The sequence below is a fragment of the Exophiala dermatitidis genome (genome assembly GCF_000230625.1).
Source record: "Exophiala dermatitidis NIH/UT8656 unplaced genomic scaffold supercont1.7, whole genome shotgun sequence".
NCBI classification, from domain to species: Eukaryota; Fungi; Ascomycota; class Eurotiomycetes; order Chaetothyriales; family Herpotrichiellaceae; genus Exophiala; species Exophiala dermatitidis.
Window position 1 is genome coordinate 61831 of NW_008751652.1, and position 25675 is coordinate 87505.

Here is a 25675-nt window from a genome sequence, read left to right on the forward strand (position 1 = left end):
CAAGTCTTACAACTGTAGATCCTTGGTGCTTCCAACCGAGGTATTCTCTCTTCATGTGCGACGATTAGTCAGCCATATGGGAAGCACGCGTGCTGCCGGTGAGTGACGCGTGACTCGGAGTGCCTCATCTCAGGCTGGTCTCCTCTTGGTCTTTCTGGGGTCACCGGCACCGTTACAACACTGGCACGGCACATCTGCATCTCCCGTTCATCTCCCGTACATCTCCCGGTCTTGCTTGCGCACTGCATGTGGAGAAACCCCGGCGGTCTTCCTCGCCCACACTCCTACTACAATCTGGGGTTCCAGATGCCTGCCAGTGTCCGTTACGGACGAAGCGAGCCCCTGCCACTATGACTGGACACTGGTAGGTACCTAGGTAGGGTTGCCAGCCGGATCCGTTACAGTACTGATCAGAGTGTCTCAGCAACATCCTTTACCCGCTTGCACCCCACGAGACCGCCCGCATACTCTACTAGGCCGCTACTGTGTACATGCGTCACTTCCTGACCTCGCTGGGAGAGTTCAACTCTACGACATCACTCCTTGCGCCCTCGTCTCCCGTTTCAGCCAACTCCAAGGGGCAGTATTATGTCTACAACTGACAGGACATGCACAAGGCGAAAGCCGTGACGAGTCGGCCGGATGTAAGCGGTGGGAGCAGCGCAACGTCGCGCTCTGCCAGTGCTCCAAACTTGAAGACCTTCCAGTTCGTCACTGCCAATCCGGCCTCGGAGGCCGAGAAGTCGCAGAACAAAGCTCTCGTCCGCTCGAATGCGTCCAACTTCTACTGGCGTCGAGTCAAGAAGACCACGACCGACCCATCTACAAGCTCCAATCGAGTCGCTACGAGACGACGCTCATCGGCGCAAAGCCGCCAGACGAAGCCACCACCGGTCACGCTTACGCCGCCGGTTGCACGCACCCTCGATTCCCCTTCCACAGAGAGCGGATGGTCGACACCCAAGACTGAGGAAAGTCACAATGAACAGAACCAGGAGGATGTCGTGGTCGACGAGGAAGCAATGGTTTCTTGTGACAGTAGCTTATCAAGCCTGGTCGTGTCGGGACACCATGATCCATTCCAGACATATCCGTGCGATCTGCCCAGGGAGTTTGTCAGCCGTGTCCTCGACCAAAGTGAGTAACACCGCCATCCCTATATCTCCCCACTACGCAATTGGGTGTGGGTATCTGACCTACGATTCCAGTCAATGGCTTTCTCTCCTTGATGTTCCCCCCGCAGAATGGTCGGTCCCTCAATCCACTGGCCGAAACGTGGCTCCGGACCACCTTTAGCGACCGAGGCCTGTTCCACGCGTCATTGTTCTCTCAGCTGATGAGAAACCGCGTCTTTTCTGTGTCGCCGTCGATGGCGGAATCCAGGGAACAGGTGCACTGCTACACGGAGACGATTCGAGGGGTTCACCAGAAGTTCAAAGACACCTCGATGAGTTTGGAGGATGAGAACATCCTCTCTGTCTATGCGCTCTCATACCACGGCGACCTCCGCGCCGATGCTCCCGCCGCCGCTCCCTCTCAAGGCCCTCTAACGACGCTGCAACTGCTTCATGTGTACGGGGGCCGCCTGCAGACCGTACAAGTGCATCTCCAAGGCCTTGCCAAAATGCTGAGTCTGCGAGGCGGTCTATCTAAAATCAAGCTTCCTGGGTTATCCCAAGCGATTTCTTTGTAAGGCTCATCACTCATCCCTGTTTTTGTTTCCCAAGGAGGACAACACGCTGACTTGAACTCCGACCTCCTCTAGTGGCGACATTGTGATGGCCTCTCAAACGCTATCAAGGCCAATGCTGCCTTACGTCGCCATGCACGAAGACGTGACGTCGCTGCTCGCCGTGGCATCGCGGAAAAACCACACTCTTGTCGGCCTGGGCCGAGGATTCCGCATCTTGCCCGAAATGCTCAGTCATGACGAGGTGTCAAGACTCCTGGTGGTCCTGCGGTGGATCATCCAATATACATTCGCGGTGGACGACCATGTGGAACGAAGGCCTGAAGCACAGTCGTTTGCTGCCCTGATGGACCAGAGGAACTTTGTCCAGCACAGTCTGATGCTTCTGACCCCCGAGACGCCTGAAGCAGCACAACTCGAGCATCCCATGCATCGTTTGTCCCGATTGGCCACGCTCATTTACAGTCTGCTGGTGGTGTTTCCGGTCCCTGCCATTGCAGCACCGTTCCACCGCCTCGCCCGCGACGTCAAGGCCCAGCTTGCCGACTCGGCCGTGCAGGCTCGGTGGACAGAGGGGGCGTCGGATCTCCTTCTCTGGGTGGCCGTCATGGGTGCCATTGCGGCTATTGGCTCACCGGATCGCCAGGGTTATTTGGCCATGTTGGACAGACTCACCCGCCACCTGAACATCAATTCATGGGCTGGCGTCAAGGACCGCTTGAAGATGTTTCTGTGGTTCGACTACACCAATGACTCGGACGGGTTGAAGTTGTGGAGGGAACTCGAGGAGTCCAGCCTGTTCCGTATGCCCAAGTAGACAGAAGTTTGTTGCCTGCACCTACACCTGCACCCGCTTTTTTCAGCTCACGGACAGGAAGTCATATACACTTTACTTGTACATCCATGTATGCAATCGAGGCATCTATCTATCTGTGAGCAGCAGATAGGAAATATATACACATCATAATGTTATGGATGCATGCCATTGATTAAGGTATCATATCATGTCTATGCCATCAATCACTGTATCATATCTACTGTACGTAATGTAACGTCTAGCGCCAGGGCTTGCTGCTCTCAAAGCTGCCCTGCAACCGACAACACTGGAAGCTTTCATGGACCACTGGATGCTTGATACTGTAAACGGTAACAACACAAAGACCACGAACAAACGGAGTTGGTCAGGAATATTGCTGATACAACTAATACCTAGGTAAGGCAATAGGTAAGTAGGTACTGTAGGCGAACAGTAGTCTGATTGTTTCGTTGTCTGATGATAGGGGTGATGTGTCTAATGCCAATGCTGCGTCGGTTGTCGATGCACCTATGACCGTCATTTTATGCTCTTTGGTGCCCGAAGTAACCGCGGTTGGTGTTGATACAAATGCAGGTGGGTATGGATAGTTATCATATCCTAATGGATGCATATCGGTTTTGCTGGCAGTTCTCCACTGGCATCCAGTCTTTGGTCCTTGGTCGCATCCATTCTTAAATCGTCTTGTTCTCAGGTCGTAAGTATACACTTGGTCCAAACGCAAGAATACCATCCCCCTGGCCTGGCGGGGAGGCGAAAGCTGCCGGCGAGGCCATATCGTGAAGCAGACATCAAACTGAAGGCTATGCACCGCCGTAACGTCGTGACATCGTGTGGATTCTCAAAAGCCTTGAATGGTCTGAACAACTAAATCGGTGACGCAACCCTGGGACGCAACCAGCATGTATTTCAGTATGGGATGGCTGTTTGTTGGGATCCAAGGTTCGTATAAAACTGGCCTCGGGGTACGTGGGATTCTTATGATGGCTGTCATACCGTGGCTTCTGACATGCCTTCAGAGACGCCGTCTACGCCGGGCATTGCGCTTTCAGTCTCCGCAGTGGGCTTCTCTTGGCTCGGCTTCGTATCGATTTGAAAAGCGTCGTTTTTCTCGTTGCGCGCTTCAAACCATCCTCCGCGTTCCCAGTTGCCGCACTCGTACAGGCACGCAGCCCGTGCTTCTGGGTCAACAATCCCTCGCAGCAATTCGTCAACTCGGCGGAAGTCGACTGGTTTAAGAATCCATCCGTCAAACCCGCTTTGGATATACCGGTCGCGCTCCTTCTCAACTAGTGATGCGGAGACTGCAAAGATGGGAATTCTGCTGTTGAGCCGAGCTCGACTCGAGAGACTTGTGTTGGGGTGTGTCTTCTCGAATGAACGAATCATCTTGGTCGAGCTGAATCCATCCACTATTGGCATTTGCAAATCCATCAAGATAGCATCGAAGGCGGCCGGTTGCTCGCCATGGGCCGATGCGCATTCCTCTCCGTTGACAGTCATACGCACTGAATGGCCAAGCTTCTCCAGACGCTTTTGCATTATCTTGCTGTTGATGGGGTCGTCCTCTGCCACGAGGATGGAGAAGTTGTCGGCAGAAGGCGAAGCTTCCACGTCAGTCGAAACAGACGGTGCCCCAACGGACCCAGACTCCTCAAAAACCACCTTCACAGCAGGCCTGTGTCCAGCCGCGTCGTCGGCTTCTTGATAATCGTCCGGCACCCGAACAGGTCGAAGAGGTGTGCCTGAGTCTTTGATTTCCCTCATGCCCGGTGATCTGTGCAGGCTAGATTTCAGCTCTTTGCTGTGCCTCAACTTGGGACTGACCAATTGGGAATTGCTTGTAGAAAAGGACGAACGGTGCTGCTTGCCGGGGCTTCCAATCTTTTCAGAGGAGATTTTCAATGGCTCCTGAATGGCATCGATGAGCCTGTCTGCGTCACTTTTCTGACTTGCCTCACTTCGGATGCTGAGAGCACTCTTGCCGCTCTTTAAGCTTGTAAGGCTCTTCAGACTGTCGAGGCTTTCTTTCCGTGTCACAGGGCTGGACTCACCCCGACTGGCCGGATTTCTGTAGACCAAAGTGACTTCGCCCTCTTTCAATGCTGAAGATGGTACAACAGGGGGATCAGATGAGTCCAGTGATTGAGATGAGGGCTCTTCATCTTGGCCGACCTCTTTTGGATCGGTATCGAAAGCCAGGACGATGACGAACCGGGAACCTTTTCCTTCTTCCGTCTTGACCCGTAGTTGGCCGTTCATGTTTCGAATGGTGCGGGCCACAACAGCCAGTCCTAAGCCCAATGCCACTTGGTCATGTCCAGATTGCTCTGTAAACGGGTCTTCCGAAAGTAATTTAGAGGCTTTCGGCTCCTCCTCGTAAGTGACTTCTTCAAGTTCCCTGAAGAGCGCGTCGACTTTTTCATGCGACATGCCTACCCCGGTATCCTCAACCACAATCTCGATTTCGGTCTTACCTTGAGATTGCGATGTCGATAGGACCGAGGCTTCCACCATTACCTGGCCTGCATGGGTGTGTTGGATAGCATTTGCAATGAGATTCGATATGACCTGTCGAACTCGCCGCTGATCGCCAATGACATGCCGTGGCAGTCCGTTTGATATACGGACGTCGTACGTCAGGCCTTTGCGCTTCGCGTCTCCAACAAATGGCTCTGTAGCTTCTTGCATAGTAAGCAGGAGCTCAAAGGATTCCTCCTTGACCAAGTTTTGACCACCCTCGGTCTTCGTCAAATCGAGGAGGTCGTTGATTACATAAACCAGCGACTTGGAGGCAGAGTGTGATTTGGACAAGTTGTCGCGCGTGTCCTGGTCCAATTGTCCCTCCAACGCTATTTCCAGGTAGTTTATGATGGCATTCAGCGGCGTTCGGACCTCGTGCGCCGAGTTTGCAAGAAGGAGTCGGGTGAGCTGTGATTTTTGCAAGGCTGCCTCCTTTTGTCGCCATACATCAATGAATTTGCCGTAGACCAGGCACAAGACCGAGGCTGTCTCGATTTCCTCATCGGTCCAATCCCGACATCGTCCAATAATTGTTTCACTCCATGCTTTGAAGCTCTTCCGCGGCTCCAGGTAGCCTTCTGTTCCTTCCTGCACAAATTTCTCGTATGGGTTACCGGCCCACTTCACTTCCTGTAGGACGCCTCTGCGAAAGAAAGCGATGAAATCGTTGCCACCACTTGAAAGAGGCACAAACAGAACGCCCGCAAGGAATTTCCAGCCAGGTTCATAGCGTAAATCAGGGAAGTCGGTGGCGATGTCGTGAGAACAAAAGACTGACGTTACCTTCCTCATTCGTAGATACTCGATCATTGCAAGGACCTCCTGAAGATTACCACGCGGATTGCCCAGAATTTTGGTCTCATCACGGATAGACAATGCTCCGACGTCGGCATCGAAGAGCTTCAGAAGATCGTCGGATGAAGCGACAATGTATCCGGAAGGGTTGGTGGCTGAAGAAGTTGTGTTGATGAGCTTGCGTGCCTGTAACCTGGAAGCATATGAAAGGCGCTCGACATTACGAGACGCTGTGTCGCCGACTAGACGACACATTTTGCGGATGGGAAACGACACTCGCATGCCCTTGGGTCCATAGGAATGACAGGAAATCAGACCCCACAATTCATTAAATGCGTTGATAGAGATGGACATGGAGGATCGGACGCCCATATTCGCGAGATACTTCAAGTGAATCGGGGACATGGCTCGCAAGTTCGCATGGGTCATATCAAGCGGCTTCTCAAGATCCTCCATCGTCCTGCATACCAAGCGAGCAGTTTCCTGGTCTCGATCGTATAAGAGCCTAACTTTGTTGATCTTGTAAAGGTCTCTCGCTTGTTTGGGAATGTCTGAGGCTGGAAAATGGAGACCTTTGTACAGATCTTTGGTCGTCCTAGGGTCAACCAATTCAGCGACCACGCGGCCATTCCAGGTGTGGTCAAATTGATAAATCATGACACGGTGGAAGCCTGTCAATTCCTTGACGATGCCAATCAGTACCTTGAGGAAAATGGGCAAGGTGGGAGCAGTTGCGAGCTGCTCTTGGACCTGCGACATGATGTTAAACACCTCCATCGCTGCGGCCTCGGTCCGTTTCTTACGAGCACTTCGTAAGATGCGCAGAGGTTTGCTAATATTCACGGTGCTGTCCATAAACTCCTCGGTGGTTGGATTGCTCTTTAGCGTGTCTTCAGGCATACCAGGAGTCATGTCCTCTGCCGGAACCAACGGGTTGATCTGGTCATCCTCAATCTCAAACTCGCATAAAATCATGGTTGGATCAGACTCGGGCATGTGCATTGCGCACCACAGCTTCCGCGTCCGACTTCCCGGAGGTTTGAGAGCAATCATGAAAACATCCGGGCCATTGGCCACGACGTCAGCGGCGCGCTCGTCCCGGATGAAATCAAGATGGTCGAGTAGATTGTCGGCTTGTTCTTCGCTGAAGATGTCAAGGAAAGAGTCAAGCTTGAAAAGCTGCTGAGGAGTATACCCGATGATCCGGTGAGAGTTCTCGCTCGCCACACGAACAACGAGTCGCTCGCCTTCCTCTCTCAGTCCCACTAGGAGTCCGAAACTTTGAACTGCGCCGGGGATATGTATAGGCTCGTCTTCACACCGTTGCAGAGTATCGCCATCTCTACCAGTGATGACAGCATGGCCTCCGTCCGTGACCACGTGTTTGAACCGTGCTGTGACCAAGCCGGCGGACTCCTGCCCGGGTTCGACAGATGCTCTTCCAGATGTAGCCGAATGTTCCGACTTGTGCGATGCGTCATCGCTTAAAATCTTGGTGAGGGTCACACCGTCGACATTAACGGTCTTGGTATCGGAGCGTCGTCTCGAGTTGGCAGCCGCAGCCGCAGCAGTAGCAGCAGCGCCAGAGTCGGCTTCTGAGTTTCGTCGAGAAGAATCCGCGGAATCTCGCGTCGTTGTCCATGCCTCGCCTGATCCCCCTGTCCGGTCAGAACCCCTTCCACCTGAAGCCAACCTGAATCCTGGAAAGCCGCCTCCGGTATCTGTCCGCGGCAGCGGTGTGACAATGGGGTCAATTGAGACGGCAGAACGCACAGGGAACACGCGATTGATGGAGCCCGGGCTCAGGGTCGCCGATTCATCCTCACTTCGCCTCGAAGCTGGCCCAGGAGAAGGCCCATCAGTTCTCCCCGTGAACATGCTCACGTGGGCCTGCGCTGGCACCATGGAGATCCAAGACGGAGGGCGTTGGATGCCAGGCCGAGTGACAGGTTTAAGCTCCTGAGCATTTTGACCGGAATTTGACGGAGGAGTGGGAGTTCTGTGGCGTCTCTCCGAGTCCAAGTTCTGAGGCGAAGTAGGCCTCGACATGCTGGCCTACTCCGCCAGGAAATGTTGTTGCAGCAGGGCTCGGTGGGGTGATGGTCACACAACGCTGTTCCTCTGCCACACTGTCAGAGTAATCTGTGCGGTGACCTGCACCGAGGGCCAACAAAGTCTGGGATCAGACCCCCTCGCACATATTTCTGCCGCTGATATGTCGGCACAAGACTCTTGTATGCCCTGGAAACCCTCCTTTGGCGAACATACAGCGCTATGTTTATGCCCCGGCCTTTCTCTTAATGTAGTAAAATGGTCTGAAGGCACAGGCGAAACGAGGTGTTTTGGGCGTGGTCGGAAACCAGGCTCGAGTAAGGCGTGGGGAAATGGGATCGGACTCGATCAGAGGAAGCGTATGCGACTGTATATCACAGTAAACGAGCCTGGTGTGAGAGGCTGTGGTCAACTTTGGCCAGTAGATCGCAAACGATGAGCGATGCAAGAGGCAATCACCAGAATCATCACCCAGTTGACACGCTGAAGGAAGAGTGAGTATCGAAGTCAACGTTGAGGAAACACAGAGGACCGATATTGTGAACAGCTAAATTGACTGCACCAACTGAGGACGCGACCTTGAACGAGCACTGCAAAAAATCGTACAGTGCTTGCCGTCATTCCGCAGCAATGACCTCGAAAAAGACTGAAAGGAGAAGAGGCGGCAGTGGAATGAACAAAGTGGCGGCGGCATGGATGACATTGGACGTGCAATCGACGTGCAGATGGCAGATGCGCTCGCCGATGATGCTGGTTCTGCAGTAGTTTTCCTCCTACTGGCAATGGCGCATTTCTAGCCCGGCCGGGGTCATTTTGCGCCTGCGCACAGAGATCGTGGGCACTAGCGTTAGGCTAGGGGGCACTACTCTACGCTACTACGCATGCCTATCACGGGCAGAGTACGCCTAAGCCTAGTTGTGTACGGGTATCAGAATGTCAAGAGGCACGGCTAGGTACATAACAACAGCGCCTAAGTACTATGAAGACTCCATATCCGGAGACCCTTATAGGCATTGTTGGGCAGGCCTAGGGGGAAGGATGACCCTCTTTCTCCACTAGTACAGTACCCCGACAAAAGTCACCGGGCAGACCCCATTTCACAGCCAAATATCAAAAATACCGAGGTGTATTCTAGCGTAACTAGACTATATATATTGAGGAAAATACGTAATCCGGACTCTACTAGTAAAACTAAGTAACTTTTATATAGAAAACTTTTTAATATCTCTTAAGCCTATAGACTAGGTAAAGGTTTAAGTAAAAAAGTTGGTATTTTTAGCCTTTTCCCATAGTAAATCGACTTCGACGATCTTAATTATTAAATATCTCTATCGGCTTAAGAGATATTTAAAAGTTTTCTATATAAAAGTTAATTAGTTTTACTAGTAGAATAAGTATAAAATATTTTTTTTAAGGAATATACGCTAGTTGCGTTATAATAGATACCTAGATTTCTTGATTTTGGCTGTGAAATGGGGTCTGCCCGGTGACTTTTGTCCGGGTATTGTACTAAACATGCCCCAGCCTAAACCACTCTCACAGCACCGCACAACGGCAGACACCCTGGAGTGCCAGTGCTTCGTGCAATACCTGTACATAACAGACCGACCGGCTTATTCAAACGACTATCGGCCACAAACTCTCAGCCTACAGAGTACGCCTCCCCAAAGCAAACCGACCTCAAGATGACATTTTCTCTCAAAACAGCTGGACATTTTGTCTCGAACGCATTCCCTCCCAACTTGAAGGGCAGGAAGATCGGCACGGTTTAGAGTTGGACGAAACAAGGCGTAGCAGCTGTCTCCCGCCCGCTTTTGGTCACTTGCAAACTTCAACTTGAAGCTACACTACTAGTAGGGGCACCCCGTTTCTGTTGCGTTCTTTTTTGTATGGTTAAGGTATTCGGTATTGTCCATCCGAGCGACACGCGGAACACCCACCAGGCGCGCATCTGCTGCCTACCACAATCTCGGGACGGTAGCCGGAGCAGAAAGCCAACAAGCAACCCTGCAGCCCTCCTGCGAAGTGATGAAATAGTGAAGTATCTCAACGGCCAACGACATCTCTGGACGAAAGGCGACTTTTGGCGACTACTAGCGGCAAGCAGCGTTTCGTTCAAGCCACTCACGCGCGGAAAATGAACCCCAGTTGGCACCCAGCCCAAGCGTGACATTCCACAGGCTTGTCAAAATGCCACTGGGCTTGAAAATCCCATCCCCTCGGACATCGAAATCTGGATGATCGGGGCAGATCGCGCATCTGGCTGCCCATCCCATGAAAACCCCCCCAGGCAACGACAGGGCATCAGCTTCGAGTATTTGCCGTCCCAATGCCGATCAGTACGTGCCATGGAGATTACCGGGTTTCAGGTTCGGCTGGCGCTGAGCGATGCCGCAGTTGATAACTGAATGCCGCCATGCTGCCACAACACAATTGATGAGGACTACTACTGTACATTGTATACTTTCTTTACCCAGGTGGCGTGACATATATCTACTACCTACTGTACATTGCAACCCAGGTCTTGTTGTTGAATTGCCGGTCCACATGGTCGTTGCCTGGTGATTCGCCGATGTGGCTGATACTCGTTCCACTGTTGCTTGCCCCTACCTTTCTATCCCTTCTTCCAAGGCCTGTGGCTGTTGAGGCTGGGATCTAGTAAACTCAAAATGTCGAATTTTTCACCTGATGATCAATTCGTCCAATACTCGAAGTTCTTGCGCCCGGCCGACCGAGGCTTCAGCCACTTGAACACTTCTGCCAGAAGAGTAGAGGCAGAACTCTAAATCATTCACCTGACATCTTAAATGATGTGTAGGGTTACAATGTAGAATCATGGAAGCTTCCAGGAATGAATGGTATTATGCTGCATTGCGGCCCTCGTTCGGTCCGCCAATCCTGAACTTACAATGTTGGTTCAGCCGACTGCGTTCTTTGCTCGGAAATTTGTTCCCTCGCCATGACATGTCAAAAGGCTGCCCTGCTATTGCGTAAAAAATTGTAAGCAAACGATCAGAACGCCCTTTCCGCTACCATGACTCGGACTGCTGCTTGAAAATACCTACCTAAGATAGTGTGAACGACTTCAACTTCAAGTTGAACCCCATGTTTTTACTACCAGGTATGTGACAGCGAGGCTACGGAGGCGGAAGGCGGCCACGGGCCGTTGTTTTTCCGAACATCGCATCTCTTGGCACTGGCGGTACCAGATGTCGCGATTTCCACTTTTCAGGAACATGTCGCCGGGCTGTAGACGACTACAGGAGACAGTATCTTAGGTAGGGACTGCTGCAAAAGCACTTGTGCCTGCCAGAGCATCGTCCAGCGGATCGAACCCAAGTTTAGGCGGGCATGATGTCGACCGCCAACTACGTCCATCCCAGCACATACGAAAGTCTTTCCGACCAGGAAATATCCGTAGTCCGGCAGATACACGACTTCACCGAGAAATACTTCCAGAATCCATGCTTCGACGCATCCCATGACTTCGACCACGTGAAACGAGTGGTCAACAACGCTCTAACCATCCTCAAAAAGGAGGAACACAGAAGGAAGCAGGAGACTTTGCCGCCGTTAAACCCTCTGAGCGTCATCCTTGGCGCCCTGCTTCACGATGTCGAAGACAAGAAGTACATCGCCGCAATGGACAATGACTCGCCTCTGAAGCGTGCCATCGTAGAAGCTGGGATGCCCATCGAATATGCCGCCCAGATCCAGATGTTGGTGGAGGGCGTCTCATATTCCTCCGAGGTTAAGAACCCGGACCGTGTCCGGAATCTCATTGCTGCCATTCCAGAACTCGCCATTGTGCAAGACGCCGACCGGTTAGATGCTATTGGCGCCATTGGGATAGGTCGGTGCTTCACGTTTGGTGGGGCCAAAGGCGCTCGCAGCTTGGAGGACTCCATTCATCATTTCGAGGACAAATTACTGAAGCTGGAAGGTATGATGAAGACGGAGCCCGGGAAGGCCATGGCACATGAGCGGACTCGAAGGATCCGGGAGTTCATGGCCTGGTGGCGTGAAGAGGCTGGCTCTGGGAATCAATGACATGAAGAATCGACTTCTCTTCTTCACTACAGGGAAAGCCTCCCGAGCAACAGTTGGTCGCCTTCTCGGGTAGTCCACCACCGTGCGGCTGGCAATGACTTGAACCCGACAGGGTCTCCATCATCGAGGTCCAGAAAAGGCGAGTTATGGGAAGTACGGTGATTCAAGCTGTTGCGCATTGATTAAGTCTCCTCAGCATCGCCAGGCTCGCCGAGCTCGCCATGCTGCTCGAGAGGATCTTGCTTCTCGTGAGTTTCTGAGTGAGGGCTGGCAGCACTGGGCCCTAGCTTCGGCGGAGGTGGCAGAGGTGATGCCTTCCGCGATGGCACATGGTCTTGTTCCGCGCTCTTCTTCGCTGCTTCGGCAAAGACGTCGTCAAAGCCAGAGTTTGGAGAAATGCCACCGTGCCGCCTTCCCTTTCGCGCCTTCGATTGTGTGGTGGTAGTAGGAGCGGCAGAATTAGGGTTCACCATTGGCGGTGGCGGTACATTGGGATTCACCATTGGTGGTGGAGATAGACTCTGAGCTGGGGCGGGCTGGAAGCTGTTGGCCAGGTGCTCATTGTGTCCATTGTCGACGCTCTTGCTCTCGGCGTCAAACAGTTTCTCGCCGGGAGCCTGCATCTCTTCTCCCAGACCAATAGGAAGCCGGTGCAGTGCTCCGAAGCCCAGGACAGCGCCCAGGGCACCTTCACCGCCCCAGCCCCTTCGCGGGACGAGTTCGACCTCTCGAACCACATCAAATTCCGAGTTGTAAACCCACAATACCAGACTCCTGTTCAAGTGGTCTTCAACCAGCTCGCCCAGGGCAGCTTCTCCTTTTAGTACACCGCTTGGAGATCCCAAGATGTAGTCACTGTGGGGTAGTAGACCGGCTTGGTGTGCAGGAGATAGGGGTGACGGAATCGTGAGGACGTGCCATATGTTCTGCGTAGAGTTGAGCGGAGCAAGTTGAAGAGTCAAGCCCAAGGTTGCCGGAGCGGTGGGAACAGCAACCGTGAGGGTATGTGTCCGCTGACCCTACACATGACGATGTCAGCACATTGGAACAACAGAGGGTACTGTGGCTGGCTGGCTGGCTGGCTGTATTGCTCACTTTCGCGCTCCATAGATCCAAGGAACAGTATCCGCCCGCGCAGTTGCGCAATTCGGTTGCGAAGAGGTTTGGGTCAGGGGACTCCTATAGAGGCGCAACATGGTAAGCTTGACTTTCAATCACAGGAAGATATCACGGGAAGCCTTACTATGTAGTGGCCATTGATTCCGACAATGAAGTCGAACCAGGGTTCCAGCGGTAGGTCCTTGTTCGTGTTTCGCAGCACCTGGAAGCCGTACGAGTTGTCGGAAGGCCCGCCCTCCGCCGGCCGGGGACTCGGCTCGCCATCAAGACGGGCAATGAAACGATTCAACGCGCCAAACATATTTCTTCGCTATTAAAAGAACAAGTGGTGTTCAAAGTCAAGTGTTTGTTCTCCCATGAACACGTCGTCCATTGCACGTGTTTTGTTGGCCGTATGATCCGACGGAGAGAGTACAGCGAAGCATACAGCCGACATCTGATCGATGGTACTGGACGAGGCTGACTACAACTTGAAGGAGATACTACTGTACATACTACCAGTCCCTGCATACGGCGGGATGGGCCCTTATGTACGGTAAGCAGAATAGGAGCCATGTATGCATCGAGAGGTCACCAAACTTCACATCAAACGAGCTGGAAGAATTATCAAACTGTCTCCTCTGGATTATGAATCGCGCACTCGCACGAAAACCGGCCCCCCCACTTGAATCGCTATCCAGCAGAGCGCCAGGTGTATTGCCCAGGACCATACTGCAATCATCGAATTCTGAGTCTCTGGACTCTACGTCCCAGATTTGCGTTGTACCAACAACGATCATCTTTCTGAATCGTACTGGAAGCATCGTTTGCTTGAGTTCGGCTAAATCTCTGGGTCGTGTCGGACTGGCGGAGGGATTGGCTAACACGAAGTTGCATATCAGAGGGCTACCCTGCCGTTCGCCACTTGAAAATACTATGGCAACGTGCACCAAGGAAAGCCATATCAGTACCTTGGCCTATGAAGAGGTTACTCTATGTCCCTGGCCAGTAGGCATCACCTCTCACAAGGCGACTCAGCGGGCGCCAGCATGTCACACAATATGAACACTCGAGAAAGCAATTGAAGGTGCTAATAAACCGGCCGCCACGTTCAACGACCCGGTAGCTCAATTTGTACCTGGCAGGAGACGAGTATTTGACTCTTATCACTGACCCAATCATGTCGCACGCGAACTACCTATAGTAGGTACAAGCGAGCACTTAGGTGGCGAGCCTCGTGTGGCATAGAGCATGTGACAGGCGCAGGAAGTCGCCGAACTTGATCTTGGGGAGAAGACAAGTGAGCGATCCAAAAGTTAAGATAGTAGTACAACTTACGTACCAGTACTACTATATGGGTCCAGCTCGCTCGAAAGGCATCGCTTCGAACAGCCAAATCCGTCTCATATCAGTGGCCAGAGAGCTTTCCGCATACCTACTCACGGTCCTCGAAGCCAAGAGACTGCGGCAAAGTCTGTGAGAGACTATTTGTATGATGAGACAATGATAAGACAGAGAGATATGTAAACTTCGACCTTGGGTTGTGGTCGACATCATCGAGTGTCAATCGCAGACTACCTAACGACGACTTCCACGGGTATCATGAGCGATTGTTCTTATGGTTCCTGTGTTCCTTGAGGTGTATGAGATTGCTGATGTGAAAGAGCGATTGCAGTTTATCAGGATCTTGAAAAAGAGGAGATACCCGCTGACAACTGTCAGTGCTTGCTGCTGGTTATCAACGGGCTATCAGCAGTGGAGCCTCGTGGGAGATAGATTAGCCCAAAGGGGACAAAGCCTCGCAGCTCCAATATTGTCCGTCTGGGGTCGCTAGCTCGAAAGGCTGGGGGCGGCGTCCCTGCTCAGATACTAACGACAAATCAGCGATTCGATCAGCATCCATAGCCCTCTCCAGCCAGTGACTATACGACTGATAGCTGATAAGCCGCCACCCCGGCCATTGCCAACTTGGGAGGCCCAACCCTGGCCAGTCTGCTTCCACCGACGTTTGAGCGATTGTTATCGGTAGCGAACTTCATCTCACCGACATGCCGAACAATCAGGAGAGTGTATGCCGACATTCGGCGATTTCATGGAACATAGCACGCGTAGTTGCCACAGATGCTCCGTGGTATAAGATACGCGGTAGCCCACCCATGCTGCTTTCGCGCGTGTATCAGGCTGCCTGCGGAAGGGAGCTCGCTGCACATCTGTGATCCTCGATAAGGATCGACTCTGCCATCATGGAAGACAAAAAACAAGGCATCCCCATGGAGAAGGCGACGGATACCTTGAGTACGGTGGAAGTTGGCGAGGCTCTCGATGCCTTGGATGCCAAGTTTGGCCACACCAAGCGAGGGTTGACTTCTCGTCATGTCCAGCTTATGGCTATTGGGGGAAGTGTCGGGACAGGCCTGTTCGTCGGCATTGGCGGCGCATTGTCCAAGGGAGGACCTCTGTCCATCTTACTTGCCTTCACCATCTACCCGATCCTGTTCATGTTCCCAGCAAACATGTGTGTTGCTGAGCTGACAACATTCTTGCCCGTCCGCCACGGTATCTTCGAAATGGCCAATCGGTTCGTTGACCCCGCCTTCGGATTCGCCTTTGGATGGGCGTATTTCTATGCGGCTGCAGTGTTGGTTTGTACGGAACTGTCAGCGGTCACAGCAGTCATGGGGTACTGGAATGTCCCCGTCAACGCTTCGGTGTGGGTTGTGATGGGCCTTGTGGTCATTGTGGCTATCAACGTCTTTGCCGTCAAGTATGTTCTCACTTGGAAGCTCGTTGGGACATGCTGACCATTGCTTGTGCAGGTATTACGGCGAAGCCGAATTCATCTTCGCAATCCTCAAGGTCCTCCTTCTGATAGGTCTGGTCCTACTCACCTTCATCACCATGGTTGGCGGAAACCCGAAACATGACGCTTACGGCTTCCGGTATTGGAAGCACGGCAACGCAATGCACGAGTATTACACAACAGGCCCAACTGGAAGGTTCTTGGGCTTTTTCATCGCCATGCGCTATGCAGCCTTCTCACTCGGAGGACCTGACATGATCGCTTTGGCAGCCGGAGAAATTGTGAATCCTCGCAAAACAATCCCTCGTATGGCTCGATTGGTTTGGGTGCGTGTGGTCGGCTTTTATTTCCTCGGAGTGCTTGCCGTGGGCATCATTTGTTCAAGCCGGGACCCCCGACTTCTTGGGGCCATCGCACAGGGTGCGACAGGATCGGCAGCATCGCCTTTTGTTGTCGGAATCAAAAACCTAGGTATTAAAGGGTTGGACAGTCTGGTCAACTTCTTGATCCTCTCATCTGGCTGGAGTTGCGGCAACGCATTCTTCTACACCTCGACGAGAACCCTGTATCAGTTATCACTGGAAAGCCAAGCGCCCAAAATCTTCCGGAAATGCACCAAGGCCGGAGTGCCCATTTATGCGGTGCTGGCCATGACCCTCTTGTCTTGCTTGACTTTCATGGTAGCAAGCAACAGCTCGGCCACGGTCTTCAACTGGTTTGTCGGTCTTTCCACGTGTGGATTGATCGTCATTTATACTATGATGCAGATGACCTGGGTTGGCTTTTATAAGGCTCTTCAGGCGCAAGGCATCAGCCGTGACACTCTCTCCTGGAAAGCCCCCTTTCTGCCATACCATGCGTACGCTGGCATTTGCACAGGCCTGGTTCTCCTCTTGTTCCTGGGATTCGACGTCTTTGTTCCATGGGACACCCAGGGATTTGTGACAACGTATTTTGCACTTCCCTACGCCATCGTCCTCTACTTTGGCTGGAAATTTATCCACAAGACAAAGTTTGCCAAATTCTCCGAGGTGGACATATATGACGGTAAAGCAGAGGTCGACAGGGAATGCGAGCAATGGATACATGAGCGTGTGAAGAAGGGAAATCTCTTGCAAAGGGCGTGGATCAGGATGTGGGAGTAGGCCGCAGGATACTTCTCTCCATGACTAGGTACAGTAGGCCATGATAAGGGGTAGTTTTTATGGAGTAGACCAATCCACCATAGCGATGATAACCATTCAAAGAGCACTCATGTCACCACATCTGTTATGACTGTGAGACCTCCGATTGTAATTGGTAACCGGCCATACTGGGTTTGGCCCTCGGCCACCTCTCCAGTGGCCAGCCTCAAGCTTGATACTCACCCATAGGCGGAGAACAGCAATAGCAACGGGGTGCTTTGAACATGGAAATTCGATGCATGGGCGCGTATGAGGAGCGGTGCCTGCGCCTTGGCGAGAGGCAGCTGCACCCATTACCAGGTACTGCCGACGTGTACCTGGTGACCATGGTAGCAGGTACATGACTGATGAATGTGTCTAGATGGTTACTGGCAACGTTGAAGAACTGCAGTGGTTGCTTTGTACGAGTGGCGCTCAGGCATTCCACGGTTCTCTTTTTCTGGAACAACTGCACGGTTAACTCGAACTGTCGCGCGCCAAGGTGCCTTAATTTATACCTCAGGCTGCAGATGAAGCATGCCTGAAACCTCGATTCTGAACTACTACAGTACTACTGCAACCTCCATCCGACCTGGAATCGAATGCTCCGAGTCCTGGTCGCCAACTTGGTCCCTTTCCGGCCCCATACTGCCACCACGATGGTAGTACTAGTGCTGCTTTCTTGTTCATCCTAGTACCAGCCCTCCTTGATCACGGTGAGTCAAGCGGTCAGAGTGATCCAAGCTGATCATTGAGGCGATATCAAATGAAGTCCCTACTGGTGCGGCAGCGACATGGGGGAAACGCTGTGCTGCTCAGTCCTGGGAGACTGACCTGGCCAGTCAACCATGCTGTGAGCTCCCCGTTGAGGCATTGTCGCTAGACGCAGAGGTAGGTTGCTTCAAGGTTGCTTCATGGTTTGATTCGGCAACAAAGCATATGGCGACAACACGCCGCCATGATTAGCGCCAGGCGGATGGCGACTTTCCTGGGGCCAAATCTTTCTGGTTGCGGCCTGGGCCAGCTTCAACACATGTTGGGCCTTTACAATACTAATATGGCTCCTGGATGTCTGGCATCTTAGGAGCTGTCCATTGCTCGTCTTGTTCCCATCTTTGCTCCCTGTCCGGGGGACCTATCTCTATATCCTTTCTCTTGCGCTTCTGCATTGACTCTGCTTGATAGGAACAATGAGAAGAGCTCGCAGGGAGGCACAAGATGAGGATGCCGCGCGTGAAATGCTAGAGAAGCAATCGCAAGCTTCATTGTGGCTAGCTCGTGGCACCTTTCTTCTGACGGCACTCCTATTTGCGTCTCTTGTCCTGAGTCTTGTCTTGATCGATTATTACAATACTAAGCATCGTGGCTTCGCCATCATTACAGAAAACCACTACTCCTGGACCTATGGGCCGACCGCTGTTCTGGTGCTGATTGTGGCTCTCTGGCGTCAGATTGACTACCACTGTAAGGCAGCAATACCGTGGTTAACGTTGGGACAGGGGAGGGCGTCCGCAAGTCAGAGTCTTCTCCTGGATTACGTGTCTCCGTTACAAGTGGTTAGCCTTTGGCGGTCTTTGAAAAATGGCCATCTTTTGGTGGCCTGGACCACGATCGGCTTTGTTTTGTTGAAACTTGCAACTCTCGCCTCAACTGGATTGCTGGCCGAAGAAGTTGCCGTGCTCCCAAGGATATCTACTATGGCTCCAGCCTCCACCCGTTTCAACGGGTCGCTGTACAACGAAACGGATTACATTAGCAAAAGCGGTTCCTCCTATGTTTATACAGCTTACAGCATCATGGCCAAAGGTCTGAAGGCACCCAAAGGAACAACGGACAAGCTGGTGTACGAAAGTTTCGATGTTCCATCCGAGTTCAGCTCTGACGTCGGATATATCAGAGCACAAGTACACGCGCTTGTGTCAAGTTTCAATTGTGAGGCAGCTGGAGTCTCGGTGAATCCATATCCATATAAAACGGACGGAACGCAAATATTTGACAGTATCGTCATGGATTCTCCTCGGTGTGAGATACTCGGAGGAACTACCCCTCCTCTCGTGCTCAATCCGAAGACACAAACATGTCCACCAAGGCAATTGCGAGGTATCATGGTAGCAGTCAACTGCTCCGAAGACGCTGATGCAGGTCGCTTCTCTAACTGGCAGCTTCTTACCTTGGTAGAAGCATTGTATATTAATCAAACTGTGAATGATTCAGCGGACAGCACTCCTTCCGGTGGGCAAAATGCGTCCGATGTGTTTCCATCTGTCGAGATCAAGAAAGCGACCGGCCTCCTATGCCGACCTTCTTACCGCATAGCTGATGTCAGCCTGGCTTATAATCTGTCACATGCGGAGCAGGATGTCGTGGTAGGGGACCCAGGCACAGGCAACGGGACTCTGTCGGGATTCGACGATGAAGATCTGACATTGACATTTCGAGCTGCGTTAAATGATGCATCAACCATGTTTGGCCTTCAAACAGATTCACAACTGGAGGAAGAGTTTCCAGATCCCTTGTTCAAATTGATGGCTGCAGCCAGTGGAGGACGTTACGAAAATCTTCTTGATCAACAAGCTATGGCCGCTGCCGCCGAAACCACATTTCAACACATCGCTGTCCAGGTCGTCAACGATATCCTCATGGACAACTCAAGCATGGCTCTGGCTGCTGAGGTATCTATCCAACAGAAACGCCTCCTCGTCTCACCAATTCCATTTTGGATCATGGTATCGAGCTTCATTGCTCTGACGATCCTAAGTGCTTGGTTGACCTGGACACGCCCACCAGCGGCGCCGCCTCCGCGAGCGAACACCGTTTTGGGGGTGGGACAGGTTCTCATTCACAGCCACGCCTTGCAGGCGGTCGTGCAAGAACTCCAAGATTCCCCAGAAAAACGGGTCGCACAACGACTTCAGGACTATGTGTTTTCTCTTTCACGCCCTGACACTCGTGAAGAGCGGTCAGGCTTCGCCATCGTCCCCATTCCAAAGGCCGAACGACCACCCCCCGCTGCCGAGCACCGTAGCGAGGCTGAGACTAAACCCTTTGTGTTTTGGAGACCATTCACTACCCGCACATGGGTGATGGTTGCCAGTCTGGCACTTCCTCTAGTGGCGATAGTGTTGCTGGAGGTCCTACAACGAAACTCGGATCGCAATGGCGGCATACTCACTTTGTCTGCTATGGATGGTAGCGGAGTGACGGTGTACACGCGACTGATCCCGGCTCTCGTTATGCTTATGATAGCCACTTCTTTCAATGCGGTGGATTTCAACGTGTCACTTCTCGCCCCTTTCAATGCAATGCGACGCAAGCCTGCCCCAGCCGAGCGCAGCATCGAGGCGTGCCTTGTCGACAAGATACCTCCTCTTGTACTGTGGAATACCGCCAAACACCGCCACTATGCGGCCCTCTTTTCTGCCATTGCGGCGTTGGTTGGCAGTGGTTTGACTATTGTGGCTTCAGGCCTCTACACCGTGGAGTCTTACCCAAGCTCGGCTCAACTACACTTACGAAGCCTTGACGCTTTTAATACGACTTGGCCTGGGTCTGCCACAAATGACGATACGGCAGCAGTGCTGACAAGTCTTACTGAGGGTCTGAACCTCACATATCCTGCATTCACCTATGAGGAGCTTGCACTGCCGGCGGTAACTGCAGTTTCTCCTGTGGACAACTCCTCCTCGCAGCCTCAACTGCAACTTAAGTATCCCGCCCTGCGCGCATCGCTGAACTGCACGGCCTTAGACGCGAGTCAGTACAATGTCACACCTTTCTACAACTCACGGATTACGTCTGCAAGCGCCACAATCGCCGCGACGATGCCTCTGCCACCGTCGTGTCCTTTCGGCGGGCCTGGGGGAAATCTGAGTGTGATAGACGTCAGGTATGGAGCCAACATCGGGGCGAACATATCCTACATGGGAAAACTCCTCGACCTTCATGTTGGCCCCTACGACGCCATAGAAGGTTCATCCTTCGGGGAAACCGAGCCCTCCGCACAGAACGATAACCCGCCAGGTTGTCCCTCGCTTGCATTCATTTACGGCTTTGTCAATGTCGAAGTGCCAGAACAAACGGAAGTGACAGTCTTGATGTGCTATCAACAGATCCAAAGAGTCCAGACAACGGTGTTCTTCGATTTGCCTGCAATGACCATCTCTACGGCTCAAGCACCGATACCCAACGAACGTACTATCGAGCTTCTTCCCAATGGTCCCGATGGTGAGACGACATTCTCATACCGGATACAACAACATACGGATAAGTCGTTGTCGATTTTCAACCAAACCACTTATGCCTCTGACAATCTTGCAAATACACCAGTGGATGGATTTTTTCAGGGAGTGTTGTTCGGACGGACGCCACTTCCAGAGACAATGCTGAGGGACAGATCCAACCAGGACACCATGGTGCGCGGTATCAACGCCTTCTATCGCCGATACATGGCGCAGGCAATTTCCGCAAATATGCGGGTGCCGCTCAATTCGACTGACGCAGGCTCTCAAGCTTCGTCAGCAGGAGATTACGAAGGGACCGTTCTCAATGCTTCACAAACCGCACGCCTCGTGCAGCACCGTACCGCGAAATTGATCTTACAAATTCTTCTAGGTCTCATGCTCATCCTTGGTGCCGTGGGATGGGGCATGACGCGGCTGCGGGATCTAGTTCCGTTCAACCCATGCACAATCTTTGGCATGGCAGCTCTCCTTGCAGGGAGTAAAATGTGTGCTGCAGCGAATATTACTGACGCAGCCCCTTCAGACAAATCCCAAACGAGGGTGGTCTCGGAGACCCTTTCTTGTAGAAGATATCAGCTGGGCTGGTGGGACGATACCAGCGGTGGCAGAGAAGACCAAGCACAAGCCGACACCGAGGCGGATGCGATTTCTAGAGAACGTGAAGGGCTGCGGCATCGGAAGAGATACGGTGTTGACTTCGTGGAGTTCCGCATAGGGGACTCCTGATGAGCTATCGTTTGATGAGATTCAATGTACTGTTGGGAGTCGGGGCTACAATATCTTTGCTATAATTATGCAATTTACGAGAATATAAATACTATTTCCGATTTCAAGTGTCACCTGGAAAATTCATCAAAAGCCTAGTTGTATTTCATCATGGCCTGGTATCCGACAAGCATGAGTGCTCATAGAAACGCCGTTGCACCTTTACTCAAACTGCATGTCGTATCCATTTCATTTTCACTCAGAGGTAACGTCTAACCAAGAAGTCGAAAGTTTCATCTGTATCTGAAGTCGTATATCTAAGCCTTAAAGACCCATTGCCCAGCGTGGCTCGCTCGCTCGCTGTAAAGCCCAAATCAAACGCGTCTCTTTCAAAGAATTGAACGGGACCCAAAAAGAGTTCGCACGTCCGCGTCAAGAAAAGAGTATACAAGAATCTTGCTCTAAACACCACACCATGGCTCTCAAGAAGAGGAATTTAAAACAAGCACGTGACTTTTCTTTTCCGCTCAAGCGTAAGCCGTACCGATAGGACTGGAGATGGAGTTGCCATTGACGAGGATGCCATCACTGCACATGAAGTAAGCGTATCGCTCGACGGCGTCAGTGGAGTCGAGGAACTCGACGGCTTCGCTCAAAAAGGAAGCGACGTCACTGTCGGAGCCGGAGGCACCAAACTCAGTGAGCCAGACTTTGCTGACGCCATTGTCGGCGGCGGCCTTGATGACGGCGTTGACGTGGCTCTTGAAGTCGCTGATGGCGCTGGCGCTGGCGTACCAGTGGAAAGCAACAAAGTCGACCTTGCAGTTACCCGCGCAGGCGGTGAAGAAGGAGTTGAGCCAGTCGATGCCCATCAGGGGGCTGGTGCCGGCGCCGTTGGTGATGGCCGGCGAGCCGATCTCGACCTGATCCGCCAATGGATTCATGTACTTGATGTGGTTGGTGGCGGCGGTCTGCGGGTCAATGTTGGACTGGCTGGCCAGATCGGGCTCGTTGAAGGACAGAGCATGCTTGGAGCCGCTGGCGATGGCTGCGGAGGCCGCGCTGGCCCAGGCGCTCGTCGAGCTCAATCCCCATAGCAGAGGCACGTATTCGGCTCCAGAGACGATGGTCCCGTCCGGTGACGCGCCCCAGTTGTACGCCCAGCTGATCCCCTTGCCTGCAAAGGCCGAGGTCAAAGACGCGTCGTTGTACGATAAACCCTTCTTGCCGCTGGTGGAGGTGGAACCTCCCGTGCTGCCTGATGAGCTGGCGCTGGAGGTTGAAGACGAACCACCCGAGCCACCGCTGACGCTGGCGACGACGGAGACGCTCGCACCGTAGCCGCTCGATGCAGATGCTGCAGTGGCAATCGTGGCCAATGTCGTCGGCACCACGGACTGGACTACTGACGATGCGCCAGCTCCAGCATTGGAGATGACGCTTGATGCCCCGTTGCCATGTTGTGGTCTTCCAAAGAACGCTCCGGCAGCTGCGGTTTCGGTAAAGTCGACGGATGCCGAGCCCGTCAGGCTGGCGAGCCCATTGTCAGATGTGGTGGAGACAGCTGCAGCAGAAGAGCCTGAGGCAGCTACAGCTGCGTCAGACTCCAGATCGCTAGCCTGCGCGGTGTATGTGACGAATTGGATGGATGTGGAAGTGATGGTCGAAGTCAGGCTGCTGGTGCACGACGACGAACCGCTGGACACGGCGGCGTTGGCAGCAGCAGCATCGACACTGGACACAGCGACATCGTCCGTGGCGGATGCCAGAGGGATCGGGCTGACAGTGATGGTTTCGACAGCTGTGACGACTTGAGACTCGATAGCAGAGGAGTTTCCAAAGTGAGTGCCGTTGCGGTGATCAGTGCCGTTGGCTGAGAACGCTCCGCCCGTGGGCAAGGCGATGCCTGAACCTCTGTCTCCTGTGCCGGTGGCGTAGTGGAAGCGATGGTGTCGCTGGGGATGAGCCAGGACAGCAGTGGCAAGGGCCAGGATGGATACGATGGTGGAAACCATATTGGATCTTTTGTTGTAGTGGGGGGTTGTGAGGTAGGGGTTTGTTGTGTGTGTTGAGCCTGAGGAACACAAAGGTGGAAATCGGATACAAACAGATCAGCCCGCCGGGGGTGATGTGTATAGGCGATTCAATCAATGAACGACCTGGTTGGCGAATGAGTGACCACGAGCGTAGCTCTGGTAAGGAGAAAGTCGGGACGGGACGAAAGGGCTAGCCTTGTCGTGTGAAAGGAAAGACGAAGTGCAGTGTGTCGCACAAACGTGTCAAGAGCTCGCTGCTGCTGGGCAAAAGGACTGTGTGTAGAGCAGAAGAAAGAAGGGGAGGAGGCAGGCATGAAACGACAAGAACTTCAGAACATATAAAGTCGGACACGAGGGAGGGATGTCAATGGTGGGGACACTGCCATGGCCTGAGGCACACAGAGGCACACATGCTATACTCAACCTGAGCTGGGTCCCAGTCCCATTGCACGTTTCAAGGTGGGCGGTTGTACAACGGCCATCCTTGTTGGTCGGACTCGCCATGGCCTTGGTGAAGGAGACCGGACAGGGCTGGACACTGACAGCAGTGTTGAGCCGCTGAAGGCCAGAAGCGAGTAGTCGTCTGCCAGGCGAGGACAGTAGTGGTCCAAGACAGTCGGCGAGCAGGGGAGGGAGGCGAGAAGGCCTACCTCTAGTGGTTGGCAGCCTTGCGGAGCCCAGAAAAAGGAGAACTGGAGCTTTGAAGGTGGATAGGCGACTGCAAGCCACATGGAGGTCGATTAGTCGCGAGGATCCTCAATCGAGCCCCCTTTCAGGCGACTACTGTCGCAGGCTGGCCAAGGAACCAACAGTCGCCAGCCAGCAGCATCCAGATCTCGCCGTGAAACACACCATCCGTCGGATCCTGACGCGGCCCATGCAGGGGGCGGCCGAGGGCGTAAGCCAGTAAGCGGCCGCCAAAAAGGAAAAAACACCGGAGAGCAAAGACAGGAGACAGGAGAGACAGGCCGTAGCGTGATGCGCTACTGTCAGGAACCCGAACCTTTAGCTTTTAGCCTGGGATGCTGGGATGATGGCTCCCGGTGTCCGTGAGTCGTGTAACTGTGTCTCGCTGGAGCAGGCCTGTATAGAAGTCCCAGGTAGTACTGTAGTATCCCTTCCCAGGGCCACGGAAATGAGCTCCTGAAGGGGTGTTCCCGGTCAGCTGGGATGTGTACCTGAGTTGATATGTCGTAGCTCGATTTTTCATGGGCCTGACAATTCCGGGCCACTGCATCGTACATAGATAGATAGGTATGTATACGCAGCCTTGGTGCCAGCCTACCGCGAAAGAAAGCACACCACATATTGAGGCAGTGCGTGCTGTTTGACGCGATAGTCAGCCATCAACAGCTGTCCATAAGCCACCTAGTCAGCCAATTCGAGCATGCTTACGTGTCTTGTCTCTGTGTTTGTGTGTGTCTTGCTTCTCCCAGCCCCTTGCAGGTGGGTTCCTGTCACAGCCATTCAAGTTTAGCACCATATTTTCAACTCGGCGGAGTTCCGACTCGCGTGAAGAACTTGAGGCGGTGGAACGGTTGATGCGCACACAACTACAACATTACTGCAGGTACACAGACTTGAACAAGTTGACGCAGACCTCGATCCCAGGATGGCAGAAAACCCGAGTGGACAAGGACCAGGATATATGTATACGCCTCGTCTCGAGATTAGGGTGGGTGGGTTGTACCAGGTACAAGTATGTTGC

At 52.9% G+C, this 25675-nt stretch overlaps 8 protein-coding genes across 9 annotated transcripts; 4 read left to right on the top strand and 4 right to left on the bottom strand.

Moving 5' to 3' along the window:
- Positions 1 to 130: 130 nt before the first annotated feature.
- HMPREF1120_07866 lies at positions 131 to 2813 on the top strand. 2 transcript variants are annotated; one of them, XM_009162100.1, is made up of 4 exons: positions 131 to 376; positions 425 to 1137; positions 1209 to 1689; positions 1766 to 2813. In XM_009162100.1, the coding sequence occupies exons 2-4, from the start codon at positions 609 to 611 to the stop codon at positions 2505 to 2507; spliced, it is 1752 nt and encodes a 583-aa protein (XP_009160348.1). In that variant the 5' UTR covers positions 131 to 376; positions 425 to 608; the 3' UTR covers positions 2508 to 2813. The 2 variants fall into 2 exon arrangements, with proteins under 2 accessions (XP_009160348.1, XP_009160349.1); XM_009162101.1 differs by having other exon boundaries at positions 131 to 364.
- On the bottom strand, positions 2589 to 8626 carry HMPREF1120_07867 (multi-sensor signal transduction histidine kinase). The gene has a single exon (XM_009162102.1). The coding sequence runs from the start codon at positions 7869 to 7871 to the stop codon at positions 3495 to 3497; it is 4377 nt and encodes a 1458-aa protein (XP_009160350.1). The 5' UTR covers positions 7872 to 8626; the 3' UTR covers positions 2589 to 3494.
- Positions 8627 to 9447: 821 nt separating this feature from the next.
- Positions 9448 to 10299, bottom strand: HMPREF1120_07868 (uncharacterized protein). Its single transcript, XM_009162103.1, has one exon. It carries the CDS (start codon positions 10045 to 10047, stop codon positions 9706 to 9708), a length of 342 nt encoding a protein of 113 aa, XP_009160351.1. The 5' UTR covers positions 10048 to 10299; the 3' UTR covers positions 9448 to 9705.
- Positions 10300 to 10739: 440 nt separating this feature from the next.
- On the top strand, positions 10740 to 13278 carry HMPREF1120_07869 (uncharacterized protein). Its single transcript, XM_009162104.1, has one exon. It carries the CDS (start codon positions 11226 to 11228, stop codon positions 11922 to 11924), a length of 699 nt encoding a protein of 232 aa, XP_009160352.1. The 5' UTR covers positions 10740 to 11225; the 3' UTR covers positions 11925 to 13278.
- Positions 10913 to 13385, bottom strand: HMPREF1120_07870 (uncharacterized protein). The gene is made up of 3 exons (XM_009162105.1): positions 13168 to 13385; positions 13020 to 13103; positions 10913 to 12943 (listed from the first exon to the last, which is right to left on the bottom strand). Exons 1-3 carry the CDS (start codon positions 13342 to 13344, stop codon positions 12107 to 12109), a joined length of 1098 nt encoding a protein of 365 aa, XP_009160353.1. The 5' UTR covers positions 13345 to 13385; the 3' UTR covers positions 10913 to 12106.
- On the top strand, positions 13347 to 17084 carry HMPREF1120_07871 (AAT family amino acid transporter). The gene is made up of 2 exons (XM_009162106.1): positions 13347 to 15786; positions 15839 to 17084. Exons 1-2 carry the CDS (start codon positions 15266 to 15268, stop codon positions 16965 to 16967), a joined length of 1650 nt encoding a protein of 549 aa, XP_009160354.1. The 5' UTR covers positions 13347 to 15265; the 3' UTR covers positions 16968 to 17084.
- A 475-nt stretch (positions 17085 to 17559) lies between these two features.
- Positions 17560 to 22053, top strand: HMPREF1120_07872 (uncharacterized protein). Its single transcript, XM_009162107.1, has one exon. The coding sequence runs from the start codon at positions 18176 to 18178 to the stop codon at positions 21950 to 21952; it is 3777 nt and encodes a 1258-aa protein (XP_009160355.1). The 5' UTR covers positions 17560 to 18175; the 3' UTR covers positions 21953 to 22053.
- Positions 22054 to 22458: 405 nt separating this feature from the next.
- HMPREF1120_07873 (uncharacterized protein) lies at positions 22459 to 23946 on the bottom strand (the record flags this gene model as incomplete). Its single annotated transcript, XM_009162108.1, has 1 exon — positions 22459 to 23946. One exon carries the CDS (start codon positions 23944 to 23946, stop codon positions 22459 to 22461), a length of 1488 nt encoding a protein of 495 aa, XP_009160356.1.
- Positions 23947 to 25675: the final 1729 nt, after the last annotated feature.